The sequence below is a fragment of the Myotis nattereri genome, assembly GCF_964212035.1.
Source record: "Myotis nattereri genome assembly, chromosome: 12".
NCBI classification, from domain to species: domain Eukaryota; kingdom Metazoa; phylum Chordata; class Mammalia; order Chiroptera; family Vespertilionidae; genus Myotis; species Myotis nattereri.
Window position 1 is genome coordinate 49,823,644 of NC_138087.1, and position 18,931 is coordinate 49,842,574.

Sequence of the window (18,931 nt, forward strand, 5' to 3'; positions counted from 1 at the left end):
ATGAAAAATAGTCTATATATTACCATATAATTAGATTATTATTGTTATTTTTAATAAATTAATAATTAAATTTCTTGTTTTAATTCTAATATGGTAAATATCTATGGATACACTGAGCCTGTATAGTTCAGTTGGTTGGAGCATTATCCCATGCACCAGACGGTCGTGGGTTCAATTCCCACTCAGGGCACATACCTAGGTTGCGGGTTCGATTCCAGTCGGGGGTGTATAGGAGGCAACTAATCAATGTATCTCTTTCATCAATGTTTCTATCTCTCTCTATCTCCCTCAAATCAATAAAAAATAATAATAAAAAAGAAACCTGAGGACAAAATTTCAATGACTGCAATAATAAAGAATATACAACTGGCTTTTTCCTAATACATATAAAAAGGTATTGAGGAAAGATTTCTAACTAGACAGCTATGTTTTAAATTATTTTTACATTTTAACTATGTTTTCCTACTTTAAAAATCTGGCAGAACATCTCTTTGCCCACCAAATTGCAAACTCCACATAAGCAGAACTAGGTATGTCTTGCTATTTACTACCTTTCCTGTGACACATAATCTTCACTCAATAAATGTTTTTTGAATGAAAAGTGGGGAAATGTAATTCTAAACTCAATGTATGTAAATGCAATACATATAATGCATACATGTACATATCTACATTTCTTAAATATTACCAAATATGATGATTTTGCTTCTCTAAAAAAAATCAGTACTCCAAATTCAAGGGATGAAGTATTTTTTCTTTCAAGAACCACTGACCCATAGAGGGATAAAACTCAGTAAAGTATAACTTAATTTTGTTCCTGAAACTATTTGTTCCCATCCTCTAAATTTAATGACCAGGTCCACAAGATTGTACTTAATAAACATAACAACTTAAAATACATTTTACAGGAGAAAAAAGGAGGAGCCAGGAAAGGTATGAATATGAGAAGAAAGAATAGGAAAAGGGAGAAACAGAGCAAAGGCAAATGAGATTTTACATATAACCCTTTCAAAAATTTTCTGACATTCTACAATGACTTTTAGTTGCCCCAAATAAATTTAGTCCTTAAACACGTTATTTTATAAAAGCAGTGTCTATGTACCTGGCATTTCTTCAGCTCTCGCTTCAGTTGGTTAACTCTAATATGCTGTGGTCCTTCTTCCAGGTTTTCAATGCCGCAGCTTCCTCTGAATGAGCTGGGGATCACCTTCCTGACCTCTTGGGTCATGTTAAACCACTCCTGCAGCTTCTGTTGCTGCTTTTGGTTTAGACTGACAGTGTCCTTTAACTCCACCAGGAGGGTGAAGGCTTCCTCTATACAATGTTGGTAACCCAGACATTCTCCCTGGAGCTGAGCTACTTGTTCCTCGAGAGAAAGGATCCTGTTATCAGGAGTCCCCTCTCGATGGATCTGGCTGGTTTGGCTATTACTAGCCTGCTGACTTTGCAAAGCTTCTCGAAGCAACTTAATCTCAAATTCCATTTCATCCATCCGGTCTGACTCAGGGCTGAAGTTTAAGGTGGGTTTGTTCCTGATGTTGCGTGCTCTATTGGCATATTTGAGAGAATTTAAGGATTCGTCAAAATTGAAGGACGATGGGCTGACACAAGTAATCATGACAGTCTTGGCAGTGCCTCCCAGGGAATCTTTCAGAAGCCGGGTAATTTTAGCATCCCTATATGGAATATGTGAACTCTTCCTGCGTGGGTCCCCAAGAGCACTTATTACATTTCCTAAAGCCAGCAACCCACTGTTGATCTGAATGGATTCTTTGAACCGTTCGCCAGTATTCCCTGTTTTCGTTACTCTTTCTGATCCAGCCAAATCCACAAAATGGAACTTTGAGACAATATGCTGACGGGAAGACCATGATCCATCTTTAGCTGCCTCTGTATTTTTTTCAGCTTGACAAATGCTGATTGTAAAAATTGCATGTGATCTACTGGAGTGTTCATTCATTTGGGTGGTACTTGTACGCCTGGCTGCATTGCCCATCTCCAGGAGGCTCATCACTTCATCTGCACTCTCCACCTGGCATTCCTTGGCCCCGACAATCACTTAAAACAGCAAGTTTTTAAGTCAAGTTTTAATCAAAATCCAGTACAGTCAAATTAACCACATAACAGTTATTTGCTAGACTGCCCAGCTAAAACATTCCCTTTAAAAAATCAATAGTGCCCTAGCCGGTTTGGCTCAGTGGACAGAACAGTGGCCTGTGGACTGAAGGGTCCTGGGTTTGATTCCAGTCAAGGGCACATGCCTTGGCTGCAGGCTCCCAGGGCCCTGATGGGGGGGCATGTTTGAGGTAACCAATGGATGTGTTTCTCTCACTTCGGTGTTTCTCTGTTTCTCTCTCTCTCCCCCCCCCCCCTCTAAAAATCAAGGGAAAAATATTCTCGGATGAGGATTTTAAAAAAAATCAATAGCCCTGACCACTTTGGCTCAGTGGATGGAGCGTCGGCCTGTGGACTGAGGGGTCCTGGGTTCGATTCTGGTCAGGGGCATGTGCCTTGGTTGCAGGCACATCCCTAGTGGGAGGTGTGCAGGTGGCAGCTGATTGATGTTTCTCTCTCGTCGATGTTTCTAGCTCTCTATCCCTCTCCCTTCCTCTCTGTAAAAAATCAATAAAAATATATTTTTTTAAAAAATCAATAGTATTTCAAACAATAGTAACAGCAGCAACATTAATTAACTTTAGAGAATGTCCCAAAAGGGACATTTTACAGAGAGTGCTCAATTTGATGTTTAAATTCTAAAAGATACAATATTGTACATAGTTTTTAATGATCTGGTTTCTTTGCAGTCACACATCATACGCAATTCTTTAAACCAGCTAATAAGAGAAAAACTCTTAATTTCAGTATTTGATTTGGAGAAGCTAATGGATTAATTAAAAGATAATAAATTAATTAAATATATAACTCAAAAGAATTAATCAGCCCTGGCCAGATGGCTCAGTTGGTTGGAGTGTAGTCCCATACACCAAAAGGGTGCAGGTTCAATTCCCGGTCAGGACACATACCTAAGTTTTGGATTCAGTCCCTGGTCAGGGTGAGAAGGGAGGCAATGGATTGATGTTTCTCTCTCACATCAATATTTCTTTCTCTCCCTTCCTCTCTCTCTAAAATCAATAAATGTATCCTTAGGTGAGGATTAAAAAAACAATTAATTAGTAATAGATTCATTTTTAAAAAATAGTCTCTCTTGAATTTTGTTACTATTCAAGCTCTCTTTAGGTTTAAGGTTTTTTTTATATTGTGGAGTCACATCTAATGACAGATGAAAATTTTAGTATAAGTAAAGGTATTCATTTTAAAAGCAGGTGTGCCCTACATAATATCAGAGTGCAAGGTAAACAAACGAAATGGCAATTCAAAACAAGCAGAAAATTTCTATTTCAACAGCAGAATAAGAACAAGTAACCTAGGCTTACTATTACCACATGTTTATACCCAAAATTTTCAAAAAAGACTAGGTAGATTTCAGATTTGAATCAAAGCAGTAAAGCTCCTAATTCTGAGGTCAAATTACAATGGTGTACTTCCTTTTTAATCAGATCCCATCATGCCACTGTTTCTTTGAAAAATAATCATTTTGCTTATATTATTTCGATCATGAAACCTTTTTTAACAACCTGGTTCATTTAAAGTTCTAAAGTACCTGTACTACAGACAATGCTAAAATATCAGCAATTATAAAACATGATAATATAACTATAAATTATAGCATAAATTTTATATAACTTTTCTAGTGTTAGGGTATAGCTTAGTACTAGGTAAGGTTCTCAAGCCCAGCTGCAAATCACCTGGGAGGGAGCTTTATAAAAAAGAAAGTACCTGTGCCCAGGTCCCATCCCAGACTAATCTACACTAATAAAAGACACAGATGCTAATTGACTGTACCCTTGCTATGCCCCCAAGCCACGCCCACCAGCCAATCAGAGCGACTATATGCAAATTAACCCAACCAAGATGGCGGCTGGCAGCCACGGAGCTGGAGCAAGCAGGAGGCTTGGTTGCCCCAGCAATGGAGGAAGCCAAGCTTCCCGCAGGCCCTGGCCGGCTCTGAGCTCCACTCAAGTCAACAGTTTCAATTATAGAATATAAACAAACCCAAGATACCTGCTTCCAGCCAGCCTCCACTGGGAGCTTGGGTGGCTGGGGACTGTGGCCAGCCTGCAAACAGCCATCAACCCCTCACCCAAGCTGGCCAGGCACCCTAGGGGGAACCCCCACCCTGAGGGGTCTGTGACCAGCCTGAAAACAGCCCTCAGCCCCTCACCCAGGCTGGCCAGGCACCCCAGTGGGGACCCCCACCATGAAGGGTCTGTGGCCAGCCTGAAAAAGGCCTTCAGCCCCTCACCCAGGCTGGCCAGGAACCCCAGTGGGGACCCCCACCCTGAAGGGGCTGTGGTCAGCCTGCAAACAGCCCTCAGCCCCTCACCCAGGCTGGCCAGGCACCCCAGCAGGACCCACTACCCTGAAGGGGTGTGGCCAGTCTGAAAATGACCCTCAGCCCCTCACCCAGGCTGGCCAGGCACCCCAGCGGGACCCCCACCCTGATCCAGGACACCCTTCAGGGCAAACCAGTCGACCCCGACCCATGCACCAGGCCTCTATCCTATATAATAAAAGAGTAATATGCAAATTCGCCCTAACAGGAGAACGACTGGGAATGACTGGTCACTATGACACACATTGACCACCATGGGGCAGACGCTCAATGCAGGAGCTGCCCCCTGGTGCTCAGTGCTCTCCCACAGGGGGAGCTCTGCTCAGCCACAAGCCAGGCTGACGGCTGCCAGTACAGCGGTGGTGGTGGGAGCCTCTCCCACCTCGTCAGCAGCGCTAAGGATGTCAGACTGCAGCGTAGGCATGCTCCCCGCTGGCAAGTGGGCATCCCCCGAGAGCTCCCAGGCTGCCAGAGGGATGTCTGACTGCCAGCTTAGGCCCAATCCCCTGGGGAGCGGGCCTAAGCCAGCAGGTGGTTATCCCCCAAGGGGTCCCAGACTGCGAGAGGGCACAGGCTGGGCTGAGGGACTCCCCTGAGTGCACAAATTTTTGTGCACCGGGCCTCTAGTTCATTAGAATTTCTGAAAAGTAAGGCCCAGAAACCAGTACTTTAAAAAAATATATTTGTATTGCTTTCAGAGAGGAAAAAAGAGGGAGAGATAGAAACATCAATGATGAGAGAGAATCATTGATCCGCTGCCTCCTGCACACCCCACACTGGGGATCAAGCCCGCAACCGGCATGTGCCCTGACCAGGAAGAAATTTTAGTGACCTCCTGGTTCACTCAACCACTGAGCCATACCAGCTAGGCACCAATACTTTTTAAAAAGCTTCAAAGGTGGTGCTAATTGTGCCGCTTCCAGGTTGGATACCAACCATTGCTTCACACAAAGGACTCAATAAAAATGTCAAACAAGTGCATGTTGTAAGACATTATGTAAGACATATGGCAATTTGTCTTAACACAATTTGTTACATCCTGCAAAAAATTTTTGCAGAATTGATATCAGTCAGGGAATATTTTGACCATTAAGTTTATCAGGAATGACAATGTACCCTCCATACTATGAGATAATTTTAAAATAAATGTATTATTTTTATAATTTTTAATAAAAGATAAAAATATTCAGTAAATATATTTCACGATACAAAAGCTCAAAACTCCAGCCTGAATTCTGTTCAGAAAAAAATAGCTATATTGAATTATCTAATCTATATATATAAAAGCCAAGGGACCGAATGGCAGCAGAACGACCAGAATGACCAGTGGCTATGCCGTGCACTGCAGCGGTCAACCAGCCCGATCAGGGGCGGGGCCTGCCATCCAACCACCCGCAGCCCTTCCCTCTGCTGCCCCCGCCCCCCAATCGCCCAGCCCCCCATCACTGAAGTGTGACCTTCAGAAATTCTAAGTAAGTAAATGCTCTCCAGGCTCCATAGACCAGAAATCTGAATGACAAGTGATCAGGAGGAAAACTGCTCATGGTCTGGACCATCAGTCAGGTGTCCAGGAGAGGTGCCCAGCACAACCACCATCTTCCTGCGTTCTCTCTCCACTGCTTCCTACCAAAGAGGGCAGCACATCACACCACGGCCTCTCTTTAGGAGGTTTGTCAGCAGGGAACTAAACTGCATTACCTGTCTAGGGGGAGGCTTAGAAACAGAAGCTGTAAGTGTCCCTGACACTGAAGTGCCTTTGAAGCTTCAACTCATCCTAAAGCCAACAGCAAACGTGTATACACCCTGCAAAGATCTTTGACACTAATAACTCCCCGTCCCCGCTCCCCCACATCAGGGGTGGGCGGCCGGACCCCACCCATGCACGAATTCATGCACTGGGCCTCTAGTAATTTCATAAACTACTATGTATGCTTTCTAAAAACAAACAAAAACAATTTCTCCAAATGTCCAGGAATGCCATGGCTGCCAGACAGGGTCTCTAAGAAGATGAGCTGTACTGCCCCCTGCAGGCTGCTGTTTCAATGACTATAGCCATCTTACTTTCCTAGCTGCTAGGAAACTCCCTCAAGGAGTGACTCCATCACCAGGACCCTTTATCTCCTGGAAGGTTCTACTACATGTGTTTCCTAGGTGAGGAAGACATCCAAGAACAGTCACTTGTTATTAATAATAGTGAAAATTTTGAAACAGCCTAAATATCCAACAATGGAACAATAAATAAATTATTATAATACATTCAGAAGACAAATTACCACCTGACCACCAAGAGTCACAAGGCTGAAAACTATTTAAAGCCATGTGAAAATGTTCACAATACAAATATTAAGTGAAAAAATAAGATGTAATACTGTATGTGGGGGATCGCAAGTACATTTAAAAAAAAAAAACTCTACGTGCATAGAAAAAGAAAACACAACAATAAGAGAAACTATTTTGGGTTCTGGGATCAAAAATAATCTTTTATTTTCTTCCTCATACTTTTTTATGTTTTCAAAGTATTTTATGTTGAATATTTTTCCTTTCAAATAAAAGAAGTATAAAGTATTATTCTTTAAAATACTCTCCTCCCCTTTATTACAACCAAACCAGCAATGCAAGAAATGCTAAAGGGTCTGCTGTAAATAGAAAAAACAGGAAACAAAGAAGGAACGCAGCGGTAAAGAACAAAAATGGCGACTAACAAGTTTCTATCAATAATAACTTTAAATGTAAATGGATTAAATTCCCCAGTCAAAAGGCATAGGGTAAATGAGTGGATAAGAAAACATGACCCATATATCTGCTGTCTACAGGAAACCCACCTCAGAAAAAAAGACGCACACAGACTGATGGTGAAGGGATGGAAAAAGGTTTTTCAGGCCAATGGAAGTGAAAAAAAAGCCGGGGTAGCAATACTTATATCTGACAAATTAGATCTCAAAGTGAAGGACATAAAAAGAGATCAAGAAGGCCACTTCATAATACTAAAGGGAGCAGTCCAACAAGAAGAAATAACTCTGGTAAATATATATGCACCCAATATAGGAGCACCCAAATACGTAAGAAATCTTCTGGAGAAGATCAAGGGAGAGATTGACAGCAATACAATCATAGTAGGGGACCTTAACACCCCATTATCGCCACTGGACAAATCCTCTAAACAGAAACTCAGCAAAGAAACATCAATCCTAAATGACTCACTAGATCAGATGGAATTAATTGACATCTTCAGAACATTTCACCCCAAAGCCACAGAATATACATTCTCCTCAGGTGCACATTTGTCATCTTCAAAGATAGACCATATATTGGGTCACAGACAAAGTCTCTTCAAATTCAAGAAAATTGAAATCATATCAAGTATCTTCTCAGACCACAAAGGCATAAAACTGGAAATCAACTACAACAAAAACAATCCAAAAAAATCAAACACATGGAGACTAAATAGCATGCTATTAAACAACGACTGGGTCACCAGTGAGATCAAAGAAGAAATAAAAAACATCATGGCAACGAATGACAATGAAAACACAACAATCCAAAACCTATGGGACACAGCAAAAGCAGTCTTGAGAGGGAAGTTCATAGCTCTACAAGCCTACTGCAAGAAACAAGAAACAATGAGAATAAATGACCTAACTCTACAACTCGAAGAATTAGAAAGAGAGCAACAAAAAAAGCCCACTGTAAGCAGAAGGAAGGAAATAACAAAGATCAGAGCGGAGATAAACGACATAGAGACCAAAAAAAACAATACAAAAGATCAACAAAACCAAGAGCTGGTTCTTTGAAAGGATAAACAAGATTGATACACCTCTAGCCAGGCTCACCAAGAAACAAAGAGAGAGGACCCAAATAAACAAAATCAGAAATGAAAGAGGAGAAATAACAACAGACCCCACAGAAATACAAAGGATTGTTAGAAAATACTATGAACAACTCTACTCCAACACACTAGACAACCTGGAGGAAATGGACATATTCCTAGATAAATACAACCTTCCAAAACTTAACCAGGAAGAATCTAAAAATCTCAATAGGCCAATAACTATGGAGGAAATCAAAGCAGTAGTCAAAAAAGCTTCCAGCAAACAAAAGCCCGGGGCCAGATGGCTTCACAGGGGAGTTTTACCAAACATTCAAGGAAGACCTAAAACCTATCCTCCTCAGACTATGTCGAAAGATCCAAGAGGAAGGAACACTTCCCAGCTCATTCTATGAAGCCAACATCACCCTAATCCCAAAACCAGATAAAGACAATACAATGAAAGAGAATTATAGGCCAATATCCCTCATGAACATAGATGCCAAAATCCTCAAAAAAATCCTAGCCCTGACCGGTTTGGCTCAGTGGATAGAGCGTCAGCCTGCGGACTCAAGGGTCCCAGGTTCGATTCCGGTCAAGGGCATGTACCTCGGTTGCGGGCACATCCCCAGTGGGGAGTGTGCAGGAGGCAGCTGATGGATGTTTCTCTCTCATTCATGTTTCTAGCTCTCTGTCCCTCTTCCTTCCTCTCTGTAAAAAATCAATAAAATATATTAAAAAAAAAAAAATCCTAGCAAATCGGATCCAGCAGTACATCAAAAAGATCATACACCATGACCAAGTAGGATTTATCCCAGGGATGCAAGGATGGTACAATATCCGCAAATCAATAAACGTGATACATCACATAAACTAACTGAGAGAAAAAAACCACATAGTCATATCAATTGATGCGGAAAAAGCATTTGACAAAATCCAACACCCTTTCTTGATAAAAACTCTCAGCAAGATAGGAATTGAGGGATCATACCTCAACATAATAAAAGCCATATATGACAAACCCACAGCCAACATCATAATCAATGGGCAAAAACTAAAACCATTCCCCCTAAAAACAGGAACAAGACAGGGATGCCCCCTCTCACCACTCCTGTTCAACATAGTACTGGAAGTACTAGCCATTGCGATCAGACATGAAGAAGAAATAAAAGGCATCCAGATTGGAAAAGAAGAAGTAAAACTGTCCTTATTTGCAGATGACATGATACTGTACATACAGAACCCTAAAGACTCCATCAAAAAATTATTAGACTTAATAAATGAATTCGGCAATGTAGCAGGATACAAAATTAATGCTAAGAAATCCATGGCATTTCTTTACACCAATAGTGAACTTACAGAAAGTGAAACTACAGAAGCAATCCCATTTACCATTGCACCAAAAAAATTAAAATACCTAGGAATAAACTTAACTAAGGAAGTAAAAGACTTATATGCTGAAAACTACAGGACACTGAAAAAAGAGATAGAGGAAGACATAAACAGATGGAAGAATATACCGTGTTCATGGGTTGGTAGAATCAACATCATCAAAATGTCCATACTACCCAAAGCAATTTATAGATTCAATGCAATCCCCATTAAATTACCAACGGCATATTTCACAAATCTAGAACAAACGTTCCAAAAATTCATCTGGAATAAAAAAAGACCCCGAATAGCTGCAGCAATCCTGAGAAAACACAAAGTAGGTGGGATCTCAATACCAGATATCAAACTGTATTACAAAGCCACTGTTCTTAAAACAGCTTGGTACTGGCACAAGAACAGACATATAGATCAATGGAATAGAATAGAGACCCCAGAAATCGACCCAAACCACTATGCCCAATTAATATTCGACAAAGGAGGCATACAATGAGCATACAATGGAGTCAAGACAGTCTTTTCTTTTCTTTTTTTTTAAATATATTTTATTGATTTTTTACAGAGAGGAAGGGAGAGAGATAGAGAGTTAGAAACATCGATCAGCTGCCTCCTGCACATCTCCTACTGGGGATGTGCCGCAACCCAGGTACATGCCCTTGACCGGAATCGAACCTGGAACCTTTCAGTCCACAGGCCGACGCTCTATCCACTGAGCCAAACCGGTTTCGGCAAGACAGTCTTTTCAATAAATGGTGTTGGGAAAATTGGACAGATACATGCAAAAGGATGAAACTAGATCACCAACTCACACCATACACAAAAATAAACTCAAAATGGATAAAAGACTTAAATGTAAGACGGGAAACCATAAAAATACTAGAGGAATCCACAGGCAGCGAAATCGCAAACATATGCCGAAGAAATTTCTTCTCTGATAATGCTCCTAGGGCAATGGAAACTAAAGAGAAAATAAACAAATGGGACTACATCAAAATAAAAAGCTTTTGCACAGCAAAGGAAACCATCAAAAAAACAACAAGAAGACCCACTACATGGGAGAACATATTTACCAATGATATCACCAATAAGGGTTTAATTTCCAACATATACAGGGATCTCATGAAACTTAACAAAAGGAAGATAAACAATCCAATAAAAAAATGGGAAACGGACCTAGATAGACACTTTTCGAAAGAGAACATACAAAAGGCAGAAAGACATATGAAAACCTGCTCAAAGTCACTAATTATACGAGAGATGCAAATCAAAACGACAATGCGTTATCATCTCACACCTGTCAGAATGGCTATCACCAACAAATCAACAAACAACAAGTGTTGGAGAGGATGTGGAGAAAAAGGAACCCTTCTGCACTGCTGGTGGGAATGCAGACTGGTGCAGCCACTGTGGAGAACAGTATGGAGCTACCTCAGAAGACTAAAAATGGAACTCCCATTTGACCCTGTGATCCCACTCCTAGGAATATATCCCAAGAAACCAGAAACGCCAATTAGAAAGGATATATGCACCCCTATGTTCATAGCAGCACAATTCACCATAGCTAAGATTTGGAAACAGCCTAAGTGCCCATCAGCAGATGAGTGGATTAGAAAACTGTGGTACATACACACAATGGAATACTATGCTGCAGTAAAAAAAAAGGAACTCTTGCCTTTTGCAACAGCATGGATGGAACTGGAGAGCATTATGCTAAGTGAAATAAGCCAGTCAGAGAAAGATAAATACCACATGATCTCACTCATTTGTGGATTATAGAGAACAACATAGACTGATGAAAAAGGACAGACCCAAAGACTGAGAAACAGCGATCAGGCTATCAATCCCCAGAAGGAAAGTAGGGGAGGGCGGGGGTAAGGGGAAGAGATCAACAGAAGGACTTGTATACATGTATATAAGCCAAACCAATGGACATGGACAATGGGGGGATGGGAGCATGAGTTTGTGTGTGGGGGGGAGGTTGGGGGTTAAAGGGGGGGATGAGGACACATTTGTAATACCTTAACTAATAATAATAATAAAAAAATACTCCCCTCCCCTTCTAACCGTCTCCTATTTCCAAACAAATGGATATTTAATGAGATTAATGGTTGTAAACACAGAAAATCAGACCTTGAGAAGCTCAACAAAGGACAGGTAAATGTTAGTATGGAGAAGCAAACACATAAACTCTCTACTAAAAAAAATAAGGAAGCAATAGGTATGCTGGGACAAAAATCAAAGAACAAAGATGAGTTCTAGATCAACCTGGCTGAACACCAAAGGGAGAAGCCATCCCCTATCTTGGGGTAACTGAGAGGGGGAAAAAAGTACAAAAATTAATCTAGACTATTTCTCAGTCTGACTTAAGGTCAGTGTCGGGAGTGGAAGGAAGTGGGCATTTTTAGGAACTAAGTATTATCTTGAATTACAACTTAATAAGAACATCTTGCCTAACAGTTGAACTTCTACTTTTCACCTGGGCAATTTAACTGATATTGTTAATCAATAAGATATTCAATTTTAAAGTAAAAACAAATTCATTTTGCTTCTATGTGTTTCTAAAGCTTCGTTGGAATGTATCCAGAAACTGAATTAAATCATATCTATTTGCTAAAGAAGGCTATCTAGTAAGTAGGCTACTTTACCTGTGTTTCCTTTTTCATCTTCTCGGATGTGAAGATCCTTCACAGATGTCTCCAATTCTAGAAGATCTCTTAGGTCTTCCTTATATACTTCTATATAAGAAACTTTTATTTTAAAGTCAGTGCTAGGATTTTCGGAGATGTTTTGAAATATTTCTTGGATAGCTCGAGGAATGATACCCTTTTGACCTTCTACAACTGAAGCTGAAATTTTAGAAAAAAGAAAAAAAAAGCACATATGAAACTTAAAATATAAGAAAAGCTACAACATGAAAGTGACAATCAATACATTTATTTTCTTACAATTCTCTATACTATCAATCTTTTAAACCATAACTACAAAATTCATAGTTAAAAGTTTGCACATGCATGCCCTTACTCAAAATTTACTCATGCATTCATTCAACAAATATTTATTTAGTACCTTCTTTTTGCCAGGCAGTATTCTAAGACCCTGGGAACCATTAGTGAACAAAACAGAAGAAAAAAAAATCCCTGTTTTTATGGTACTGTACTGAAGATAGACAACAGCAAAAAAGAGTAACTGATAAGTGAATTAAATGGTATGTTAAAAGTGATAGGTATTCCAGATAAAAAACTGAGCAGGGTAAGGGGGAATGGATGTGTAGGTGCATCTAGGTGGGAGGTGTGTGCAACATTAGGTAGAAAAGTCACGATGGGCATCATTGAGAAGCTGACATTTAAGCAAAGACTTGAAAGAGGTGGCAGAGGAACCATGTGCGTATCTGACGGAAGAGTAACCCAGGGAGAGAACCAGTACAAAGACGCTAAACTGATGTGATCCATTAGCAAGAAGGCCAGTGTGGTTGAAGCAGAGAGAGCAAGGGGAGAGTGACAGGGGATGAGGTCAGAGAGATGACAGAGCCAGAACATATAAGTCTGTGTAGACCACAGTAGAGGTCGGGTTTTATTGTGTGAGAGCAGAGCACTGGAGGATAGTAGTAAGTTGCAATTTAAGAGCAATCTAAGTCTGGTGTTTTGTAAATGCCATAAAAGGGCAGGAGTGGGTGTGGGGAAACCACTTACAAGGCTGTGCAGTAATCCGGGAATCAAGAGGGTTGGGCAGGTTAATATAATGTGGCTCACAGCAGGATGGTAGCAGAGAAAAGATGAGAAGTGACCCAATTTGGGATCTATGTTGAAAGGTACACCATTAAGATTCCCTGACAGATTGGATGTGAAATGTGAAAGAAAGCAATGAGTCAAGAATGACTCTAGCGCTGGCCAGTTTGGTCCCAGGTTCGATTCCAGTCAAGGCATGTACCTCAGTTGCAGGCTCCTCCCTGGCCTGAGCCCTGGTCAGGGCGCATGCAGGAGGCAACTGATCAATATGTTTCTCTCACATCGATGTTTCTCTCTTTCCCTCTTTCTCCCACTCTCCCTAAAAATCAATGGAAAAATATCCTCTGGTGAGGATTAACAACAACAAAAGAATGACTCTAAGGTTTTTTCTTGAGCCACTGGAGTTGCCATCAATAAATATGGGTAAGAGTGGGGACTGAGTTGGTTTGAGGGGAAAATAGCAGAAGTTCATTTTTTGATCAATTAAGCTTGAGGCGTCTGTTAGCATCCAATTGAGATATTTAGTGGCCAATTGCAATGACTAAACAGGCAATAGTTGGATATATATTAAGTCCAGAGTTCAAGGCAGTAGTCTGGATTGGATATTTTTTAAAAATCAGAAGTCAGCTACATATAGATGGTATTCAATATCATGAGACTGGATGAGATCAGGAAAAAAAGTAGTCATATACCTCTTTTCCTTTATCACTTCCACAACCCAGAACACAGATCTGCACAACATTATGAATGAACAACAGTGCATACTAGGGACTCAGATACTTGTACACCAATGTCCATAGCAGCATATTCACAACAGACAAAAAGGGGGGAAACTCAAGTGCCAACCAACACAGGAATGAATAAGCAAAATATGACATATAGATAAAATGGAATATTATTGTCATAAAAAGGAATAAGGTTCTGATACATGCTACAAGGAGGATGCCCTTGGAAACAAGTGAAAGAATCCAGACAGAGGAGGACAAATATTACATGATTCCACTTCTAAGAAATATCTAGAAGATGAAAATTCATAGAGAAAGAAAGCAAATTAGAGGTCACCAGGGGATGAGGAAGGGGAGTTATTTCTTAATGGATACAAAGTTTCTATTTGGGATGCTGAAAAAAAAAGGCAGTGATGGTTACAAAACATTAAGATTATGGTTAGAGCACTATAATCTTAAAATGTTTAAAATACCCATAACCGGTTTGGCTCAGTGGATAGAGCGTCGGCCTGCGGACTGAAAGGTCCCGGGTTCGATTCCGGTCAGGGGCATGTACCTGGGTTGAGGGCACACCTTCCCAGTGGGGGGGTGCAGGAGGCAGCTGATTGATGTTTCTCTCTCGTCGATGTTTCGAACTCTCTATCTCTCTCTCCCTTCCTCTCTGTAAAAAATCAATAAAATACATTTTTTAAAAATGGTTAAAATAGTAAATTTTATGTTATACTAGAGGCCCAGTGCACGAAATTCATGCACAGGTAGGGTCCCTAGGCCTGGCCAGTGATCAGAGCTGATCGGGGCCTTCTGGCTGCTGGCCGGGGACTCCCTTCCTCAGCTACCAGCCGCCAGCCGGCACCTTCCTTCATTCTGTGCCACTCCCGGTGGTCAGTGCACATCATAGCGAGTGATAGAACTCCTGGTCTTCCAGTCTAACTCCTGTGGGGACACTTTGTATATTAGCCTTTTATATATATATACTAGGGGCCTGGTGCACGAAATTCGTGCACTGGGTGTGTGTGTGGGGGGGGGAAGAGTGTCCCTCAGCCCAGCCTGACCCCTCTCACATACTGGGAGCCCTCAGGCGTTGACCCCCATCACCCTCCAATCGCAGGATCGGCCCCTTGCCCAGGCCTGACGCCTCTGACAGAGGTGTCAGGCCTGGGCAGGGGACCCTCATTTCCCTCCATCACTGGTTCTGCCCCTTGCCCAGGCCTGATGCCTCTGGCCCAGGCGTCAGGCCTGGGCAGGGGACCCCCAGACCCCTCCGATTGCCGGCTCTGCCCCTTGCCCAGGCCTGATGCCTCGGCCAGAGGCGTAGACCCCCATCACCCTCCGATCGCCTGATCGGCCCCTTGCCCAGGCCTGACGCCTCCGCCAGAGGCGTCAGGCTTGGGCAGGGGACCCCCATCTCCCCCCGATCACTGGCTCTGACCCCCGCCCAGGCCTGAGGCCTCTGGCCCAGGAATCATGCCTGGGCAGGGGACCCCCATCTCCCTCTGATCGCTTGCTCCACCCCCCACCCAAGCCTGACGCCTCTGACCCAGGCTTCAGGCCTGGGCAAGGGGACCATCATATCCCCCCAATCCCCGGCTCCGCCCCCCACCCAGGCCTGATGCCTCTGGCTCAGGCATCAGGCCTGGGCAGGGGACCCCCAGCTCCCCGCGGTTGCAGGCTCCGCCCCTGCCCAGGCCTAACGCCTCTGGCCGAGGCATTAGGCCTGGACAGGGGACCCTCAGCTCCCTGCGATCTCCCGCTCCGCCCCTGCCCAGGCCTAACGCCTCTGGCCGAGGCATTAGGCCTGGACAGGGGACCCTCAGCTCCCTGCGATCTCCCGCTCCGCCCCTGCCCAGGCCTAACGCCTCTGGCCGAGGCATTAGGCCTGGACAGGGGACCCTCAGCTCCCTGCGATCTCCCGCTCTGCCCCTGCCCAGGCCTAATGCCTCTGGCTGAGGCGTCGGCCCAGGCAGCGGGGACCCGCAGCTGCAGCGGCCCCGCGATCGTGGGCTCCGCTTTAGGCCCAAGCAAGAGACCCCTAGCCTCCGGGACTGCCAGCTTCGACCGTGCCCAGCTCCCATCGCTGGCTCCACCCCAACTTCCTGCTATCACTGGCCAGGGCGGCAAAGGCGCCTGATTCTCCGATCATGGCTGGGGGGCAGGGCAAAGGCGGCCCTGGGGCCGCCTTTGCCCCTGCCCCCCAGCTCTTAGCTCCCCCCGGGTTTCCAATCACTGTCAGTGACAGGGGGCTTCTTCCTGCTTTCCCTTTCTCCTCCCTGCATTGTGCCTACATATGCAAATTAACCGCCATCTTAGTTGGCAGTTAATTTGCATATAGCCCTGATTAGCCAATGAAAAGGGTAGCGTTGTACACCAATTACCATTTTTCTCTTTTATTAGTGTAGATAGATAGATATATATTTACCATAATTTTTTAAATAGTAAAAAAAAGTACAATATAAAATTCAAGATAAATGAATAAATGAAATAATAAATTGGGACTTAAGGTTAAATAAGTTTCTATAGGCCAATTTAGAAACAAACCTATCTATCATTTTCAGCATTGTTTCATGGTAAATATATTACAAGCTACAAAATGCTGGTTTACAAATGAACCTTAAAACCCACTTGTTTCCAAGCTGAAGATTACCAATGTTTAAATTTTTGGCAACAATCATCCTGAAAATCTGAACTTTTATTAAATTGGACTGCCTTTCACCTAATTTAAGATGTAATACTGCCATCGTGTGGCACGTACAGGAAGCTGTAGGTTTTCCAATACAAGGGAGAAAGTGGATTCCTTTTTGACAGCTTCTAGGATCAAGATAATAGCAATATCTATAAACCAAAGTATAAGCATTCTGGATTAGCCAGTATGTATAGATGATCATTACCCACTTCAAAAGATAAGAAAAATCCCACAAAAATTCAAAAGACTTATCAAAAAGCTCAATTTCAAATAATATTAATAATAAAGCTTCAATACATATTTTGGTAACCTATAAATCACATTTCAATGTTAGGCTTATATTCCTGAAATAAACTATTTCAGAGAGAGAATTTATAAAGTTTTGTACCTCAATAGTCATCATTTAGCTATTTATTATATGCTATTTAAAGAGTAGAGAAATAAAAGTTTTTAAAGATTAGGCCTAGTAGAAGTCAGTACATCCAAGGTTCTGAAAAATTGGAAAATGATTATTAGTTTAAATAAGAATCATACTGAACACCCTTGTCCGCTTGGCTCAGTGAATAGAGCGTCGGCCTGCAGACTGAGGGGTCCCAGGTTCGATTCTGGCCAAGGGCACATACCTGGGTTGCGGGCTTGATCCCCAGTAGGGGTTGTGCAGGAGGCAGCTGATCAATGATTCTCTCTCATCATTGATGTTTCTATCTCTTTCTCCTTCTCCCTTCCTCTCTGAAATCAATAAAGAAATATATATATTTTTAAAAGAATCATATTAAAAAATAAGAAATTTTCATACTATCATAGTACGTAGCATGGTACCCTATATACAGCAAATGCTCAATAAATTATTTATTGGGGGGGGGGGGGAAACCAACATTATTTTCATGGTCAATAATTAAACGGCAGACAACTGACCCAGAATTGGAAATTTAATGTGATGAAATAATATTTTCAGAATTGGGAATGTCAATCTGGGAAACTGAAAATGCTCACTGGTTCATAGGCTGACGCTCTATCCACTGGGCCAAACCAGTTAGGACCAAAATTTATTTCTAATGGTGGTCTATTTCTTCTGATAAAGAGCACCTCAGAATAGTTAAAAGTATTTTAGGACAATAGATAACTTTTTTCCTTAAAGAACTAAAATTACACTCCTGGCCTCTCAATAAAAAAAACAATATAGCTATGCCTGGCCAGTGTAGCTCAGTGGTTGATTCCCAGTGAGGACACATGCCTGAGTTGTGGGCTTGAACCCAGGTGGGGGCCGTGCAGGAGGTAGCTAATCAATGATTCTCTCTCATCATTGATGTTTCCATCTCTCTCTCCTTTTCCTTTCCTCTCTGAAATCAATAAAAATATATATTTTTTAAAAACCAATATAGTCCCAAGCTCAAGTATGTCAAACTTGTGGATCACAGGCCGCATCCAGCCCACAACGAATATTTTTGTGGCCCAGCCAATATAACTGTATATAAGAAACTTTTTAATAAAAATTTTGTAACTTAATTTTCACAATATCCTATTATACATATTAATAACGAACTACAACGTTCACTAATGACTGACTACTATAATTGTGTTGCATTCATTTCCCTTACACACCTTACGCGCAGGCGCACCATTTCTCGCCACTAATACTAGCAGCAAATATTCTAGCAGCCGATTGCCACGTCATTAGTCTTGTACTAACTTGTTTGGTGTGCGCAACAGAAAATATTTCGCTTTTGGAGAACAAGAAAAATAGGTTTACTAGCATTTGCATTACGCTTATTAATTTATGCAGTTATCAGTGTCTGGTAATTTAATGTTCAAGAACAAATATTAATTTTTATTAAAATGTCCTATTATTTTGTTAACGATTACTCATTTATTTTAGCCCTTTGTATTCAGCATGTCTCCACTGAAATAAACCTACGTTTCTATGAAAATTGAAGCTTTTGGTTTTTGCAACCCACATAAACTTAAACCTTATATGGCCCATGTTAGCCTTTGAGTTTGACATGCTTGCCCTAGGTGGTTTGGCTCAGTGGATAGAGTGTCACCCTGTGGACTGAAGGGTCCCGGGTTCTATTCTGGTCATGGGCACATGGTCAGGTTGGCTCGATCCCCAGTGTAGGGTGTGGGAGGCAGCCAATCAATGATTCTCTCTCATCA

The 18,931-nt window shown here is 42.0% G+C and overlaps 1 protein-coding gene across 1 annotated transcript in view; it reads right to left on the bottom strand.

The window, feature by feature from the left end:
* KIF27 (kinesin family member 27) overlaps positions 1-18,931 on the bottom strand; it is a 75,655-nt gene that overhangs the window by 49,084 nt on the left and 7,640 nt on the right. Inside the window, exons 3-4 of the mRNA XM_081103896.1 lie at positions 12,293-12,493; positions 1,103-2,058 (exon numbers count right to left, since the gene is read on the bottom strand). Coding sequence (XP_080960022.1) covers positions 1,103-2,058; positions 12,293-12,493 — 1,157 coding nt within the window. The remainder of the gene's footprint in view (positions 1-1,102; positions 2,059-12,292; positions 12,494-18,931) is intronic.